The 14,017-nt window shown below is 49.0% G+C and overlaps 1 protein-coding gene across 1 annotated transcript in view; it reads right to left on the reverse strand.

Moving 5' to 3' along the window:
- Positions 1–14,017, reverse strand: part of tmem266 (transmembrane protein 266) — a 113,945-nt gene that overhangs the window by 2,924 nt on the left and 97,004 nt on the right. The window contains exon 9 of the mRNA XM_070864116.1: positions 2,133–2,195. Coding sequence (XP_070720217.1) covers positions 2,133–2,195 — 63 coding nt within the window. The remainder of the gene's footprint in view (positions 1–2,132; positions 2,196–14,017) is intronic.

Below are 14,017 nucleotides of genomic sequence, written 5' to 3' on the forward strand. Positions count from 1 at the left end.
TTTTATCAAGGAGGCTTTGAGGGTGTCTTGCTTGGATCCCACCACACAGCACTGCCCCCCAGTCATCAAGATCCACGGCGCGGCCCTGGACAACGTGGACCATTTTCCATACCTCGGGAGCCTACCAGCAAGGGCAGACATCGACGACGAGGTTCAACACCGCCTCCAGTGCACCAGCGCAGCCTTTGGCCGCCTGAGGAAAAGAGTGTTCGAAGATCAGGCCCTCATCTCTACCACCAAGCTCATGGTCTACAGGGCTGTAGTAATACCCACCCTCCTGTATGGCTCAGAGACATGAACCATATACAGTAGACACCTCAAAGCGCTGGAGGAATACCACCAACGATGTCCCCGCAAGATCCCGCACTGATTGCTACCCGGCAAATGAAACTCATGGATTGTACTCAACCATGTGTTAGTGCAGTCACTAAACTGGACACATATACCCGATAGAGGCACCGAGTCCATTTGGGGCCTGTTCTAGCCAATGGGACAATCATTATTGCAGAACCCGCTGCTTAATGATTGAATAAGTCAGAGTCAGTTTTTGTTATGATGGGATGCTAGGATTTTACCAGTGTTTTGGGCGATTTAGACCATTTATAACGGAGGCCACTGAATCTTCAACCAGTGACCTTGAGTAGGATGTGGGTTCAGATAGTGAATGAAAATTAGAGTTTGCGGGAGGGGCTGGATGGCCTCATCATCTCAGGCGGTCCCTCGAATGAGGATGACTTGCTTCCACAAGAGTTCACAGATGTTTCAATGAAGGACCTGATGTTGCAGTCCTGAACTCCAATTGAGGGGGTGGAAGATGACTGTACGTGGATTTTTTTAACGTGGGGTGGCCGTTGCACACCGGCCACCACACGGGCTTGACAGAGCGAGGTCTTGGTCCAGTGGCAAGGGTTGAACTAGGACGACTGGAGACCTGCTCTGCTGCACGGACCTAGTGCGCACACATATCGCAGTGTGGGCTGGTCCGTGCTGCCCCTGGGCCCTCGCCTCTTCTGGGCCCCGTACCCTCATTCGCCGCACCTTCGCCCACTGGATAGCCTACTCCTGATATGACTGCCCGACCCACAAGCCCGCTCCACTCACTGATCACTCTTTATGTGGCAAAGTTTTCCGAGATTTGCCTTCTGCTGCCGATCTGTTGGTTCTGTCTACAGAGCCAAGGTGTTGTTCGTTAAGAGAGAGTGGGAATGCTGGGAGGAGGACACAAAGCAAAGGGATTATGGACAGATAAAGTGAGTGGGCAAAGATTTGGCAGATAGAGTATAATGTGGGAGAATATGAGTTTTGGTAGGAAGAATAGAAAAGCAAGATATTATTTAAATGGAGAGAGACTACAGAATACTTCGGTACAGAGAGATCCGGGGGTCCTCGTACATGAAACACAAAAAGTTAGCATGCAGGTACAGCAAGTAATTAGGAAGGCAAAAGGATAGTTGGCCTAAATTGCAAGGGGGATGGAGTATAAAAATCTTGCTACAACTGTGAGACCACACCTTGAGTACTGCGTACAGTTTTGGTGTCCGTATTTAAGGAGGCACATACTTGCATTGGAGGCAGTTCAGAGAAGGTTCACTAGGTTGATTCCTGGGATGAAGGGGTTGTCTTATGAGGAAAGGTTGAGCAGGTTGAGCCTGTACTCATTGGAGTTTAGAAGAATGAGAGGGGATCTTATTGAGACGTTTAAGATTCTGAGGGGGCTCGACAAGGTAGATGCAGAGAGGATGTTTCCCCTCGTAGGGGAATCTATAACTAGAGGCATAGTTTCAGAATAAGGGGTCACCCATTTAAAATGGAGATGTGGAGGAATTTCTTCTCTCAGAGCATTTAGAATCTTTGGAATTCTCTATCCCAGAGATCTGTGGAGGCTGAGTCACTGAATATATTCAATGCTGAGATAGACGGATTCTTGAACTACAGAGGAGTCAAGGGTTATGGGGAGCGGGCAGGGAAGTGGAGTTGAGGCCAAGATCAGATCAGCCATGATCTTATTGAATGGTGGAGCAGGCTCGAGGGGTCATATTTCTTATGTCCTTATTCAGAAAAATCTGAGCAGGGTTTCTGGTGCATTGAGGAGACTATGTGTGGTGCAGAGGGAGAGGGTGTTTTATACCCACCGCTGCTGGGTTCACTGTAGTACTGGCTGATGTAATTGTTCATATCGTCCCTCATGGCTGCTTCTGGAAAATAAAACGTGACACGTCAAGCATATTTTGGAGTTCTCCCTTTAACAGAACTGGGAACCATATCATCGCGTCTATTCTGGTAAACCTCTCTTTCAGCGCCTGTCCGTCATTATCAGGATCTTTTTCTCTGCAATACTACTGTACAACATCGAACTGATCATCTGATCTAGAACTCACCAACACACACATTCCCTCACTATTTAAGAGCTACATGCCTTTGTTACCTCTAGACTTCACTATCCCCACCCACTCCTGGCCGGCCTCTGACGTTCTCCCCTACGTAAATATGAAGTCATCCAAAACTCAGCTGCCCCTTATCCTAACTCGCACCAAGTCCCGCTCACCCATCACCCCTGTGCTCGCTGACCTACATCGGCTCCCAGTTAAGCAGCGCCTCGATTTCAAAATTCTCATCCTTGTTTTCAAATCCCTCCATGGCCCTCGCCCCCTTTCTATCTCTGTAATCTCCTCCAGCCCCTCGAGATGTCTGCACTCCTCTAATTCTGCCCTCTTGAGCATCCCTGATTATAATCGCTCCACCATCGGTGGCTGTGCCTTCTGTTGCCTGGGCTCCAAGCTCTGGAACTCCCTCCCTAAACCTCTCTTTCCTCCTTTAAGACGCTCCTTAAAACCTACCTCTTTGACCAAGCTTTTGGTCACCTGCGCTAATCTCTACTTATGCGGCTCGGTGTCAGATTTTTCTATCTCAGAACACTCCTGTGAAACGCCTTGGGACGTTTCACTACGTTAAAGGTGCCATATAAATAGAAACATAGAAACTAGAACAAGGATACGGGGTAGGGAGTTTAGGACCGAGATGAGGAGAAATGTTTTCACTCAGAGGGTGGTGAACCTGTGGAATTCTCTACCACAAAAGGCTGTGGAGGCCAAGTCACTGAATATATTTAAGAGGGAGATAGATAGATTTCTAGAAACAAAAGACATCAAGGGGTACGGGGAAAAAGCCGGAATACGGTGCTGAGATAGAGGATCAGCCATGATCATATTCAATGGCGGTGCAGACTCGAAGGGTCGAATGGCCTACTACTGCTCCTGTTTTCTATGTTTCTATGCTATATAAATATATGTTGTTATTGTTATGCCATCTGCTCGAAGGACAACTGCAGCTATCTGCAATGGCCAAGTGTGGCCTGAAGCCTGGCTCCACCTCCTTGCCAATGTGCCGGAATGCTGACCTTACAGGATGGCGCCCATGGAGCGGGCAAGGGGTGACACCCTCTTCACCACCACCCCCACCCAGCATCACCCCCCGCTTCAGCAGCCGTCACACAAAGGGTGGGGGCGGCGGGCTGCTCCGTCACCGTGACAACCAAGCTTGGCGACCGCTTTAGAGAGCCTGTCGGAGGAAGACTGAGGGAGGAGGGGACCTTCCACAGTCATGGGGTTAGCGACGGGTCTCGATTTGAACACAGCGAGGATCGAGGGAGTAACAAGAGAGTGTAGAACAGGGAGAAACATAGAAACATAGAAAATAGGGGCAGGAGTAGGCCATTCGGCCCTTCGATTCTGCACCACCATTCAATATGATCATGGATGATCCTCTATCTCAACACCATATTCCCGCTTTTTCCCTATACCCCTTGATGTCTCTTGTTTCTAGAAATCTATCTATCTCCCTCTTAAATACATTCAGTGACTTGGCCTCCACAGCCTTCTGTGGTAGAGAATTCCACAGGTTCACCACCCTCTGAGTGAAAACATTTCTCCTCATCTCGCTCCTAAATGTCCTACCCCGTATCCTGAGACTGTGTGACCCCTTGTTCTAGGGAACAAGTTGAATATATTTATGGTGGAGACAGACAGATTTTTGAACGATAAGGTAGTAAACGGGTTATGGCAGGGGAAGCCCAAGATCGGCCGTGATCTTATTGAATGGCGGAGCAGGCTCGAGGGGCCGAATGGCCGACTCCTGCTCCTAATTCTTATGTTCTAAGTTCAGAGGAGCAACGACTGCGATAGTACAAATAAAATAGAGGGTCATTTCTTAGCAGAGAGGTCATTAACCAGGGAGCATAGATTTAAAGTAAGCATGCGACTGCTGCCCTATGACCCGGAAGTGATGCGTGTGTGCAGTTCCAGTGATTTTGTTCAAAGGACAGCGAAATTGAATACCCTGCTTAGATGATCGGAAAGATAGTTTAAAAAAACAGAGAACCATATTGAACTTGAGTTAAAGTTGAGCCTGGATTGTTAATGGGAAAATGATGCGAGTTTTAAATTTTATTTTCATTTCTTTATAATAAAATTATTTACAACAAGGGGAAAAAACTCTGCTATGCGACACTTTTAAAAAATGAGGATGTTTCTGAAGCCAATCCAAGGGGAATGTTTTAATATACGTCTTTCTGTATTTCCGGCCTGTGTTTATTCTCCAATCGGAGTCTTCACAGAACTGCAGAACTTAACCGTGAAGGTGAGAATTATCACAAATAATAAATGGATTTTGATCATCAAAAGCAAACAAGCGTTGGCATTTAGGCAGATCTCTGTCTGTTGTGAAGGTTATATTTTAAATTTGGGAAATTCTGGAAATTCCGCAGGAGTCATTCTGTTAAAGCAAGTGCTTGGAGGTTTAGAGGGGATTTGCGGAGAACATTTTTCACCCAGAGGGTGGTGGGGGTCTGGAACTCGCTGCCTGAAAGGGTGGTAGAGGCAGAAACCCTCACCACATTTAAAAAGTACTTGGATGTGCACTTGAAGTGCCGTAACCTACAGGGGGATGGACCGAGAGCTGGAAAGTGGGATTAGGCTGGGTAGCTCTTTGTCGGCCGGCGTGGACACGATGGGCCGAAATGGCCTCCTTCCGTGCTGTAAGTTTCTATAATTCTATGAATAAGGAAGATGGAGACAGTTAATTCGTTGGCTAGAAGTGGAAGGATTGCCAGAGTTGGATGATGCACTTTATCGTGTAGGCTGTGCCGTTCCGGATAAGCGTCTCCAGATATGGGGCCGCCCTTCAGGCTTAGATCGAGACTCCACTCTACCCTCAATCAGTATTAGTAAAGGACAGCGAAAAACAATTTACGCCTATAGTTAACGATATAAATATGTAAACAGACCTGCCATTTTTAAGTGCAGGAATTGGACCCAGCAGTTGGTGAAAGTAATTGGAAGTGAATGTAACATTTATGGAAGTAATCGTGATTTTTTTTCCCCCATTTTGCCTCATGTATAATTTACACTCAAAAGCTTATTCTTGTAGCTTTGTAAAGATGCTGCATTTTTAAACCTGCCCGCTTCCTGTTTGTTGCTGAAAATTGGATCAGGAATCGGATCTTGAGCCTGCGTCAGGCCTGTTGTTGTGTAAATGCAATTTGGCTTCTGTTCAAAAGTTCCATCTCAAATCCCCAACAGTACCCGGCCCGAGAGTCAAGTATAATCGACACCCCCTCGAAAGAGAGCGGGGCCAAACTTCCAACAATTAACTTGTATTTATATAGTGCCTTTAACATAGTGAAATGTCCCAAGGCGCTTCACAGGAGTATCATGGGATATAAAAATTTGACACCAAGCCGCATTAGTAGAAATTAGCGCAGGGCTTGGTCAAAGAGGCAGTTTTTAAGGAGCGTCTTGAAGGAGGAAAGAAAGGTAGAGAGGCGGAGAGGTTTAGGCAGGGAGTTCCAGAGCTTGGGGCCTAGGCAACAGAAGGCACAGCCACCATTGGTTGGGCGATTATAATCAGGGATGCTCAAGAGGGCAGAATTAGAGGAGCGCAGACATCTCGGAGGGGTTGTGGGGCTGGAGGAGGTTACAGAGATAGGGAGGGGGCGAGGTCATGGAGGGATTTATAAACAAGGATGAGAATTTTGAGATTGAGTCGTTACTTAACCGGGACCCAATGTAGGTCAGCGAGCACTGGGTTGACGGGTGAGCAGGACTTGGTGCGAGTTAGGACGCAGGGCAGCCGAGTTTTGGATCACCTCTAGTTTACATTGGGTTGAATGTGGGAGGCCAGCCAGGAGTGTGTTGGAATAGACAAGTCTACAGGTAACAGAGGCATGGATGAGGGTTTCAGCAGTGGATGAGCTGAGGCAGGGGCGGAGCCGGGCGATGTTACGGAGGTGGAGATAGGCAATTTTAGTTATGCCGCGGTTATGGAACAGCGTAAATCCCAGTTCCACTGGCGACTGTGCAGAGGAGGTGAAGCCACTGATGCCCAGAGCGGAGGATGGGGTGATCAGCACGGCTGGGACAGGAGCATCACTGCATGGGCCGACTGAGGCCTGGAATGTTGCAGCATCTCCATGCCAGTCTGATGCAGCAAATGCAGTCGGCAGGGAAAAAAAAGACTTGCATTTATATAGCGCCTTTCACAACCACCAGACGTCTCAAAGCGCTGTACAGCCAATGAAGTACTTAAAAAAAAAGTGTAGTCACTGTTGTAACATAGGAATTGCGGCAGTCAATTTGCGCATAGCAAGCTCCCACAAACAGCAAGGTGATAACAACCAGATCATCTGTTTTAGTGATGTTGATTGAGGGATAAATATTGGCCCCAGGACACCGGGGATAACTCCCCTGCTCTTCTTCGAAATAGTGCCATTGGATCTTATACGTCTATCTGAGAGAGCAGACGGGGCCTCGGTTTAACGTCTCATCCAAAAGACAGCACCTCCGACAGTGTGGTGCTCCCTCAGTACTGCACTGGGAGTGTCAGCCTGGATTTACGTGTTCATGTCGCTGGAGGGGGACTTGAACCCAGAAACTTCAGACTCAGAGGCGAGAGTGCTACCCACTGAACCACAGCAAAGGTCACAAAATGGACCGACAGGCAACTCTACAGCTCCCAAAGGGCACCCAAGCCACACTGCATGGTAATCAATGTCCATCACGTTCTGAGGCCTTTATTAGGCCCACAATGGAACCCAGCCCTTGATGCAGGGCGGTGGGGGGGTGGGGGGGAGGGCGCAGAGGGGTATGTAGATTTGCCCAAGCCACCCCCACCCTGCATGCTCACTGGTTTGTGGAGCTGTTGCATTGTGAGTGGCTTAGCCAGTCACGTGATGTTCACAAGACTCAATAAAACCCCAGCCAGTTGGGTCTAGGTCCGAGGTAATCCACGATGAGGTATGCAGTTGTGAGCCAAGTGGATGAACTGGTAATGTGTCGTGTGTTAAACCTTTGTTAATAAACCAACTGGTTCTTAATAGCAATGCCTTGCCACGAATTCTTAAGCAAAGAAGCAGATACATTACACAACCCATCAGAATTTCCTGGCCCCCCTCTCCGTGAAGTGGAATTACGGCAGAACTGGATTCTCGTGCCCCCCAACCCCCAGCAACACCCAACCAAAGATGTGCCCAACACAAGGGCAGCATTTCGGTCCCTGAACTCATTCATGGGTTGAAAGGTTAACCACCAGTGAAGAGGAATTGTTTGGCTTATCCATCTGGGAATGAAAAACCCGACAGTGTCTACGGAATCCTGAAGGCCGATCGTTGGCGTCAGGGGAGGAATTTGGAGGCGTTGTTCCTGAAATCGGGGCCCTCTGTTCTCCCGCTGCAATAGAGTGACCCCACTATCACTGGCACGAACGGAGGTGATTGGCTAATTCTCCCACCAATCAGGCCCGCAGACCGCACTGGGGTGAAAAGAGGGTCCTGAAGACAATGGGATGTATTTTCCGGTCCTTTGCGCTGCGGGTCTCGCCTCGGAGCGGCACCGCCCGGGGGAGAGCCGCGCCGGGCATGCAACATCTCTGGTTGCGACACCGTCCGAGTTTTGACACGAACCCGACCCGTCCGCCCGAAATCGCGCCTCGCAATGACCGCCTGGGAAATCCGTGGTCCAGCCATGCCGGGGGCAGTGGGGACGGTAAAGCGCTGTAACGGTGAGCGCGAGCGCTTGCTCTTTGACTTTTTTTTAGCGATTTGTGTTGTGGTGGCTTGGGCAATATTTCGGGAATGTTTTTGTGGGGTTTTTTTTAAGGTTTAATCCTCGCCCCAAATCCTCACTCGGAACACACACGGCCCGGCACTTTAGTTCGCTTGTTTCCCATTTTTTCACCTCGAAAGTTGTACTAACCCTCCCTGCATGCTGTGCACCCTGATACAGGGCCCGGATGGCGTAAATTCCTTCCAACAGCGCAATCTATTGCCGGACGGTAACTTTCCCGCCCCGCCTCTGTTTTTCGCTGCGAAAACAGAACAGCCTGAAGTCCGGCCCTAATTCTCTGTAAACGGGCTGCAGCAAGCCTTCCTCTTTAAGGCACCAATGAATCAGTGAGACGTTTGCAAATTGGAAAGCACTCCAGTCTCTTTTCCTGTAGCCAGACAGACAGGGTTACTTTCTGCTCAGATATAAGCACTGTAATGCAACTGACATCCGTGAACTCCTTGTCCATTTCAAAAGCAAGCTGGGTGAGACAGCCCATTACTGAACCTCGTGGGACGGAGTGGGGGGAGCCGGCAAGAGAATGCTGATACTGCCCTGACAGACCTTTCTCCGCCCTGACAGGCTTTGACAGGACCCCAGCTCCCCAGACATCTGCTTCTTTTAGACTTAACTCCTGAGTATTCTCGCATCCATCACCGAATTCCTGCCTTCTGACTTACATTCAAAGAAAGAAAGGCGTGCATTTCTATAGCGCCTTTCACGACCACCGGACGTCTCAAAGCACTTTACAGCCAATGAAGTACTTTGGAAGTGTAGTCACTGTTGTAATGTAGGATTTGTGGCTGCCAATTTGTGCACAGCAAGCTCCCACAAACAGCAATGTGATAATGACCCAATAATCTGTTTCTTTGTTATGTTGATTGAGGGATAAATATTGGCCCCAGAACACCGGTGAAAACTCCCCTGCTCTTCTTCGAAATAGTGCCATGGGATCTTTTACGTCCACCTGAGAGAGCAGACGGGGCCTCGGTTTAACGTCTCATCCGAAAGACGGCACCTCCGACAGTGCGGCGCTCCCTCAGCACTGCACTGGGAGTGTCAGCCTTGATTTATGTGCTTAAGTCTCTGGAGTGGGACTCAAAGCAAAACTCATGGGGGTCGAAATTGCCGCTTCCCTTAAGGCCTGTTATCGCCAGAAAACGGCGGCCATGCTGCGGAATGCAATGGCCGCCAATTTCTCGTGTAATGGCCGCCATTTTGAAAATTCCGCTCCTGCGGTGTCCCGGCGGTGACCCGTTCCCCCCCCCCCCCTCCACTGCTGCCGATCCGTCCTACGTGCGTTATCAGAGCGCGTAACGCCAATGTTCCCCCTCTGCCGAAAAGATCTTGCTCCCACCACGCGGTGCCCGGGGTAGCTTTTTCTGTCAGCGCACTGAGCTTGGGATCCTTCTAAAATGGCGGTGCGGCTCCCGTTAAAGGGACGGGCGCACTACTACTGCCGCCATGTTTGTTTTTTTTTAGTCGGCCGACAATTATGCCCCCAGGTTCGGCCGGGCCACCGACAGGCAGCCTGGCACCCCACCCCACACCCCATCCTGGGTGCCAGGCCGCTGGCCTGGCTGAAACACCCCCCTGGTGTCCCAGTGGACCAAACTTAAAGAATCGCGCAGGCTCTTCCCTTTAAGTGAAGGTGGAGAGCCGTGGTGACACGGTACCATGATGACGTCATCAGCGCCAGGCTGATGATTGACAGCGGCGGCCACTACATCCGCCTCCAACCTCCGCCCCCCTCGACCGCGAACTCCTGCTCGCCACTTATTGAGGGGTATAAAATTATGAGGGGCATGGATCGAGTGGATAGAAAGGACCTAGTTCCCTTAGCAGAGGGACAATAACCAGGGGGCATAGATTTAAGATAAGTGGCTGGAGGTTTAGAGGGGATTTGAGGAGAATTCTTTTCACCCAGAGGGTGGTGGGGGTCTGGAACTCGCTGCCTGAAAGGGTGGTAGAGGCAGAAACCCTGCTAGCATTTAAAAAGTATTCGGATGTGCACTTGAAGTGCCATAACCTACAGGGCTACGGACCGAGAGATGGAAGGTGGGATTAGGCTGGATAGCTCTTTGTCGGCCGGCGCGGACATGATGGGCCGAATGGCCTCCTTCCGTGCTGTAAACTTCTGTGATTATATGGAAGATGGCTGTTGCTTTTGACTCTGTGCTCCTAGGGAGAGTAAGACGTCCTTCCGGAGAAGAGGTAATCAAATTGGAAAGAAAGCAGCTCATCACAGGATGGAAAAATAAAGCAGAAGCGATCGCATTATCCTGGGGGTTTGGGTGTGATGATAAATTGAGATACTGGGAAATCTCCAACCTTGATATGGGCAAAATAACCCATCACTTATGATTTCTTATTCATCACAACTCATGAAAAAAATAAAGGCCACTTAGCACTTTGTCATTCGACAATGTAACAGTGGGGAGAAGGGCTGCTCAAAGAGAATCTCTTCAGATGCATTGTTCCTTCTGAGCATTCCTGTCCTGGAGAAGAGCTTCTGTAAGGGCTCACAGTGTCAGCCGTGGCTCAGTGAGCAACACTCCCTCTCCTCTGAGCCTGGAAGGTTGTGGGTTCAAGTCACACTCCAGGAACTTGAGCTCAAAATTCTAGGCTGACACTCCCAGTGCAGTACTGAGGGAGCGCCGCACTGTCGGAGGGGCAGTACTGAGGGAGCGCCGCACTGTCGGAGGGGCAGTGCTGAAGGAGCGCCGCACTGTCGGAGGGGCAGTATTGAGGGAGTGCTGCACTGTAGGAGGGACAGTATTGAGGGAGTGCCGCACTGTCGGAGGGGCAGTACTGAGGGAGCGCCGCACTGTCAGAGGTGCAGTACTGAGGGAGTGCTGCACTGTAGGAGGGGCAGTACTGAGGGAGTGCCGCACTGTCGGAAGGGCAGTACTGATGGAGTGCCGCACTGTCGGAGGGGCAGTACTGAGGGAGCGTTGCACTGTTGGAGGTGCTGTCTTTCAGATGGGACATTAAACCGAGGCCCCGTCTGCTCTCTCAAGTGGATGTAAAAAATCCCATGACACTATTTTGAAGAAGAGCAGGGGTGTTATCCCCGGTGTCCTGGGGCCAATATTTATCTTTCAATCAACATCACAAAAACAGATTCACTGGCCATTATCACGTTGCTGTGTGTGGGATCTTGCTGTGCGCAAATTGACTGCCGTGCTTCCTACACTACAACAGTGACTAACTCCAAAAGTACTTCATTGGCTGTAAAGCGCTTTGGGACATCTGGTGGTCGTGAAAGGCGCTATATAAATTCAAGTCTTTCTTTTGTATTGATGCAGTATGTCAGGAGCCCAGCATGCCCCAGTGATAAGAATATAAGAAATAGGAGCAGGCCATTTGGCCCCTCGAGCCTGCTCTGCCATTCAATAAGATCACGGCTGATCTGATCTTGGCCTCAACTCCACTTCCCTGCTGCGCCCCGAGTTATGATCAATAAGTGATGGGTTATTTTGCCGGTATCAAGCTTTGGGATTTCCCAGTATCCCAAATTTATCTTCACACCCAAACCCCAGGATAATGATATCGCTTCCGTGGTCCTCATCTCCTTCACAAGAGCTTGCGGTTGGCAGGTGAGAGAAACAGATGTTTTCAGCAGACCGCTTTCAGTTCACTACATGGCTCAAACCACCAAGCACTCTGTACCTGAAATAGCTGCACTCTAGAGATGGCAATCTAACCTGACATACAAGGAGCGCATAATTGTTTGCCTGCGTCTCATGGATCCTTAAAAGCCTTTTTGGCCTCCGTTTGCCTCTAAACGCCTCTAGTCAGAAGTGTGCACTGCGCTAATGTCGGAGTTCTATCGAGAGGCCTCGATGTTGCCCGAGGCAACTCCTCGGGACCTGTTGTGGATACGCAGGGCAGGCTGGAGCCCGCACCAGCTACTCGATGTAAAAAGGCTCCCTGCTCCTCTCATTCATGATTCATAATGGACATGCCGCCTCACTGTCTGAGCCGGCAGAGTCTCGCCAAACGCTGCACGAAAAGGCTTCCCTTTGATTTACAGCCGGCTTTCTACAACGGGAGGGTGCAGGCAAAGGCAGGAATAATCCGCGTCTCAAACCGCAACGCTTGCCTTGATCGTGATGACTCCGACCCTGCACTGTCGGCGACTATTTTGAAGCTGAGAATTTGCTTGAAAAAGCCGCGATTGAATCATTTATACCGCCGTGCAACCTTTTCTGCTACATTATTGATGGCAAGGACATGAATAAAAGGACTATCCTGCATGTATGCTCCACACGGACTGGATTGTGTCCTCAGATTTATCACACCCAGCTTCCCAACACTAAGTGAGCCCTGAGGTTAAAGGGGGTCTTCAGGGGTAAACCATTGCTGGTCTAAACCTTCCGCTCCTGTTCCTCAGAAATGCCAAACTGCAATGTGCTGAGATTGACACTTAGCGTAACATTGCCCTTAAAAACTTAAAATAAAATTCATTCTTGAGATGTGGGCATCGCTGGCATTCATTGCCCATTGCAAGCTCCCTTCAGAAGGATTTGATGCAAGCAAGTGTTACACTAGGCCACATCAGAGGGTAGTTAAGAGTCAACCATTTTGATCTGGGATTGGCCCAGACCAGGTCACGATGGCAGCTTTCCTTCTCTAAAGGAACATGAGTGAATGAGTTGGGGTTTTCACAATAATCCAACAGGTTCGTGGTCACTTTTGGTGGGACCAGCTTTTTATTTCCCAATTCTTCAAGCAGAATTCCAAATTGGCAAATTGCCAGGGTGGGATTTGAACTCTTGTTCTCTGGATTACTAGTCCAGTAACATAACCGTGACGCTATCTCCCTCAATCGCTACTGCCTCAGCTTTTTAAACCAAGCACACAATTACCTATCCACTTCTTATTGGATAATCTGGTTCTCCTCGTCTACTCCTTTTCCACATTGGTGCTCTATACTCTATACTCTCTACCTCTCTTTCCTCCTTAAGACGCTCGTTAAAACCTACCTCGTTAAACAAGCTTTTGATCATCTGCCTTAATTTCTTCTGCAACTTGGTGTCAAATTTATCTGTTTGTCTGTAACACTGTTGTGAAGCGCCTCGGGACGTTTTACTACGTTAAAGGCGCTATATAAATAAAAATTATTATTATACTGTGGGTCCTGTCTTTCACTTGGGGTCCTCAATGAGAAACTAAATAGAACAACACGTAGTGGGGGAGTACACTAAAAGGTTGGTGTAATGTATGCACCTGTGAGCATGCTCACAGGTTTGTAGAGCTGTTGCCAGTTATAAGTGTCTGGAGTGTCCCCCAGATCGGGGGGCACTTGATCTAATGTTTATTTGTACTCCTCAAAAGAGTTGTAGAGCTGTTGCATTGTGAGTGGCTTAGGCGGTCACGTGATGTTCACAAGACTCAATAAAACCCCAGCCAGTTGGGTTTGGGGGATCCACGATGAGGTATGCAGTTGTGAGCCTCGTAGCTGAACTGGTAATGTGTAGTGTGATTGTTAAACCTTTGTTAATGAACCAACTAGTTCTTAATAGCAACGTGTTGCTATGAATTCTTAAGCAAAGAACCCATGAAGCAAACACATTACAGCCGCAAATCATCTTGAATCATGATCGTGAGGTGAACTATCGCAGTCTGTGTTATGTGTTTGCGGGGTGGAAGTGTCACTGGAGTTGGGGGTATTGAGAACATTGGGAGCATTGTTGGGAAATTTATAAGATGTCTGGGAATGAGAGGAACAAGGACCGATGAAGAACAATCTGATCAGAACAACAGTCATTTGTATTTATGTCGTGTCTTTAATGTCAAAAAAACATATCTCAAAGTGAGTTACTTCCAATCTTCCGTTGACTGTTTAACTGCAATCCAAGGCCACACCCTCCATGTTGTCTTACTAGCAATGGCCACTGATATACAGCATGCCTGGT

This window comes from Pristiophorus japonicus, chromosome 21 (genome assembly GCF_044704955.1).
Source record: "Pristiophorus japonicus isolate sPriJap1 chromosome 21, sPriJap1.hap1, whole genome shotgun sequence".
Taxonomy (NCBI): domain Eukaryota; kingdom Metazoa; phylum Chordata; class Chondrichthyes; family Pristiophoridae; genus Pristiophorus; species Pristiophorus japonicus.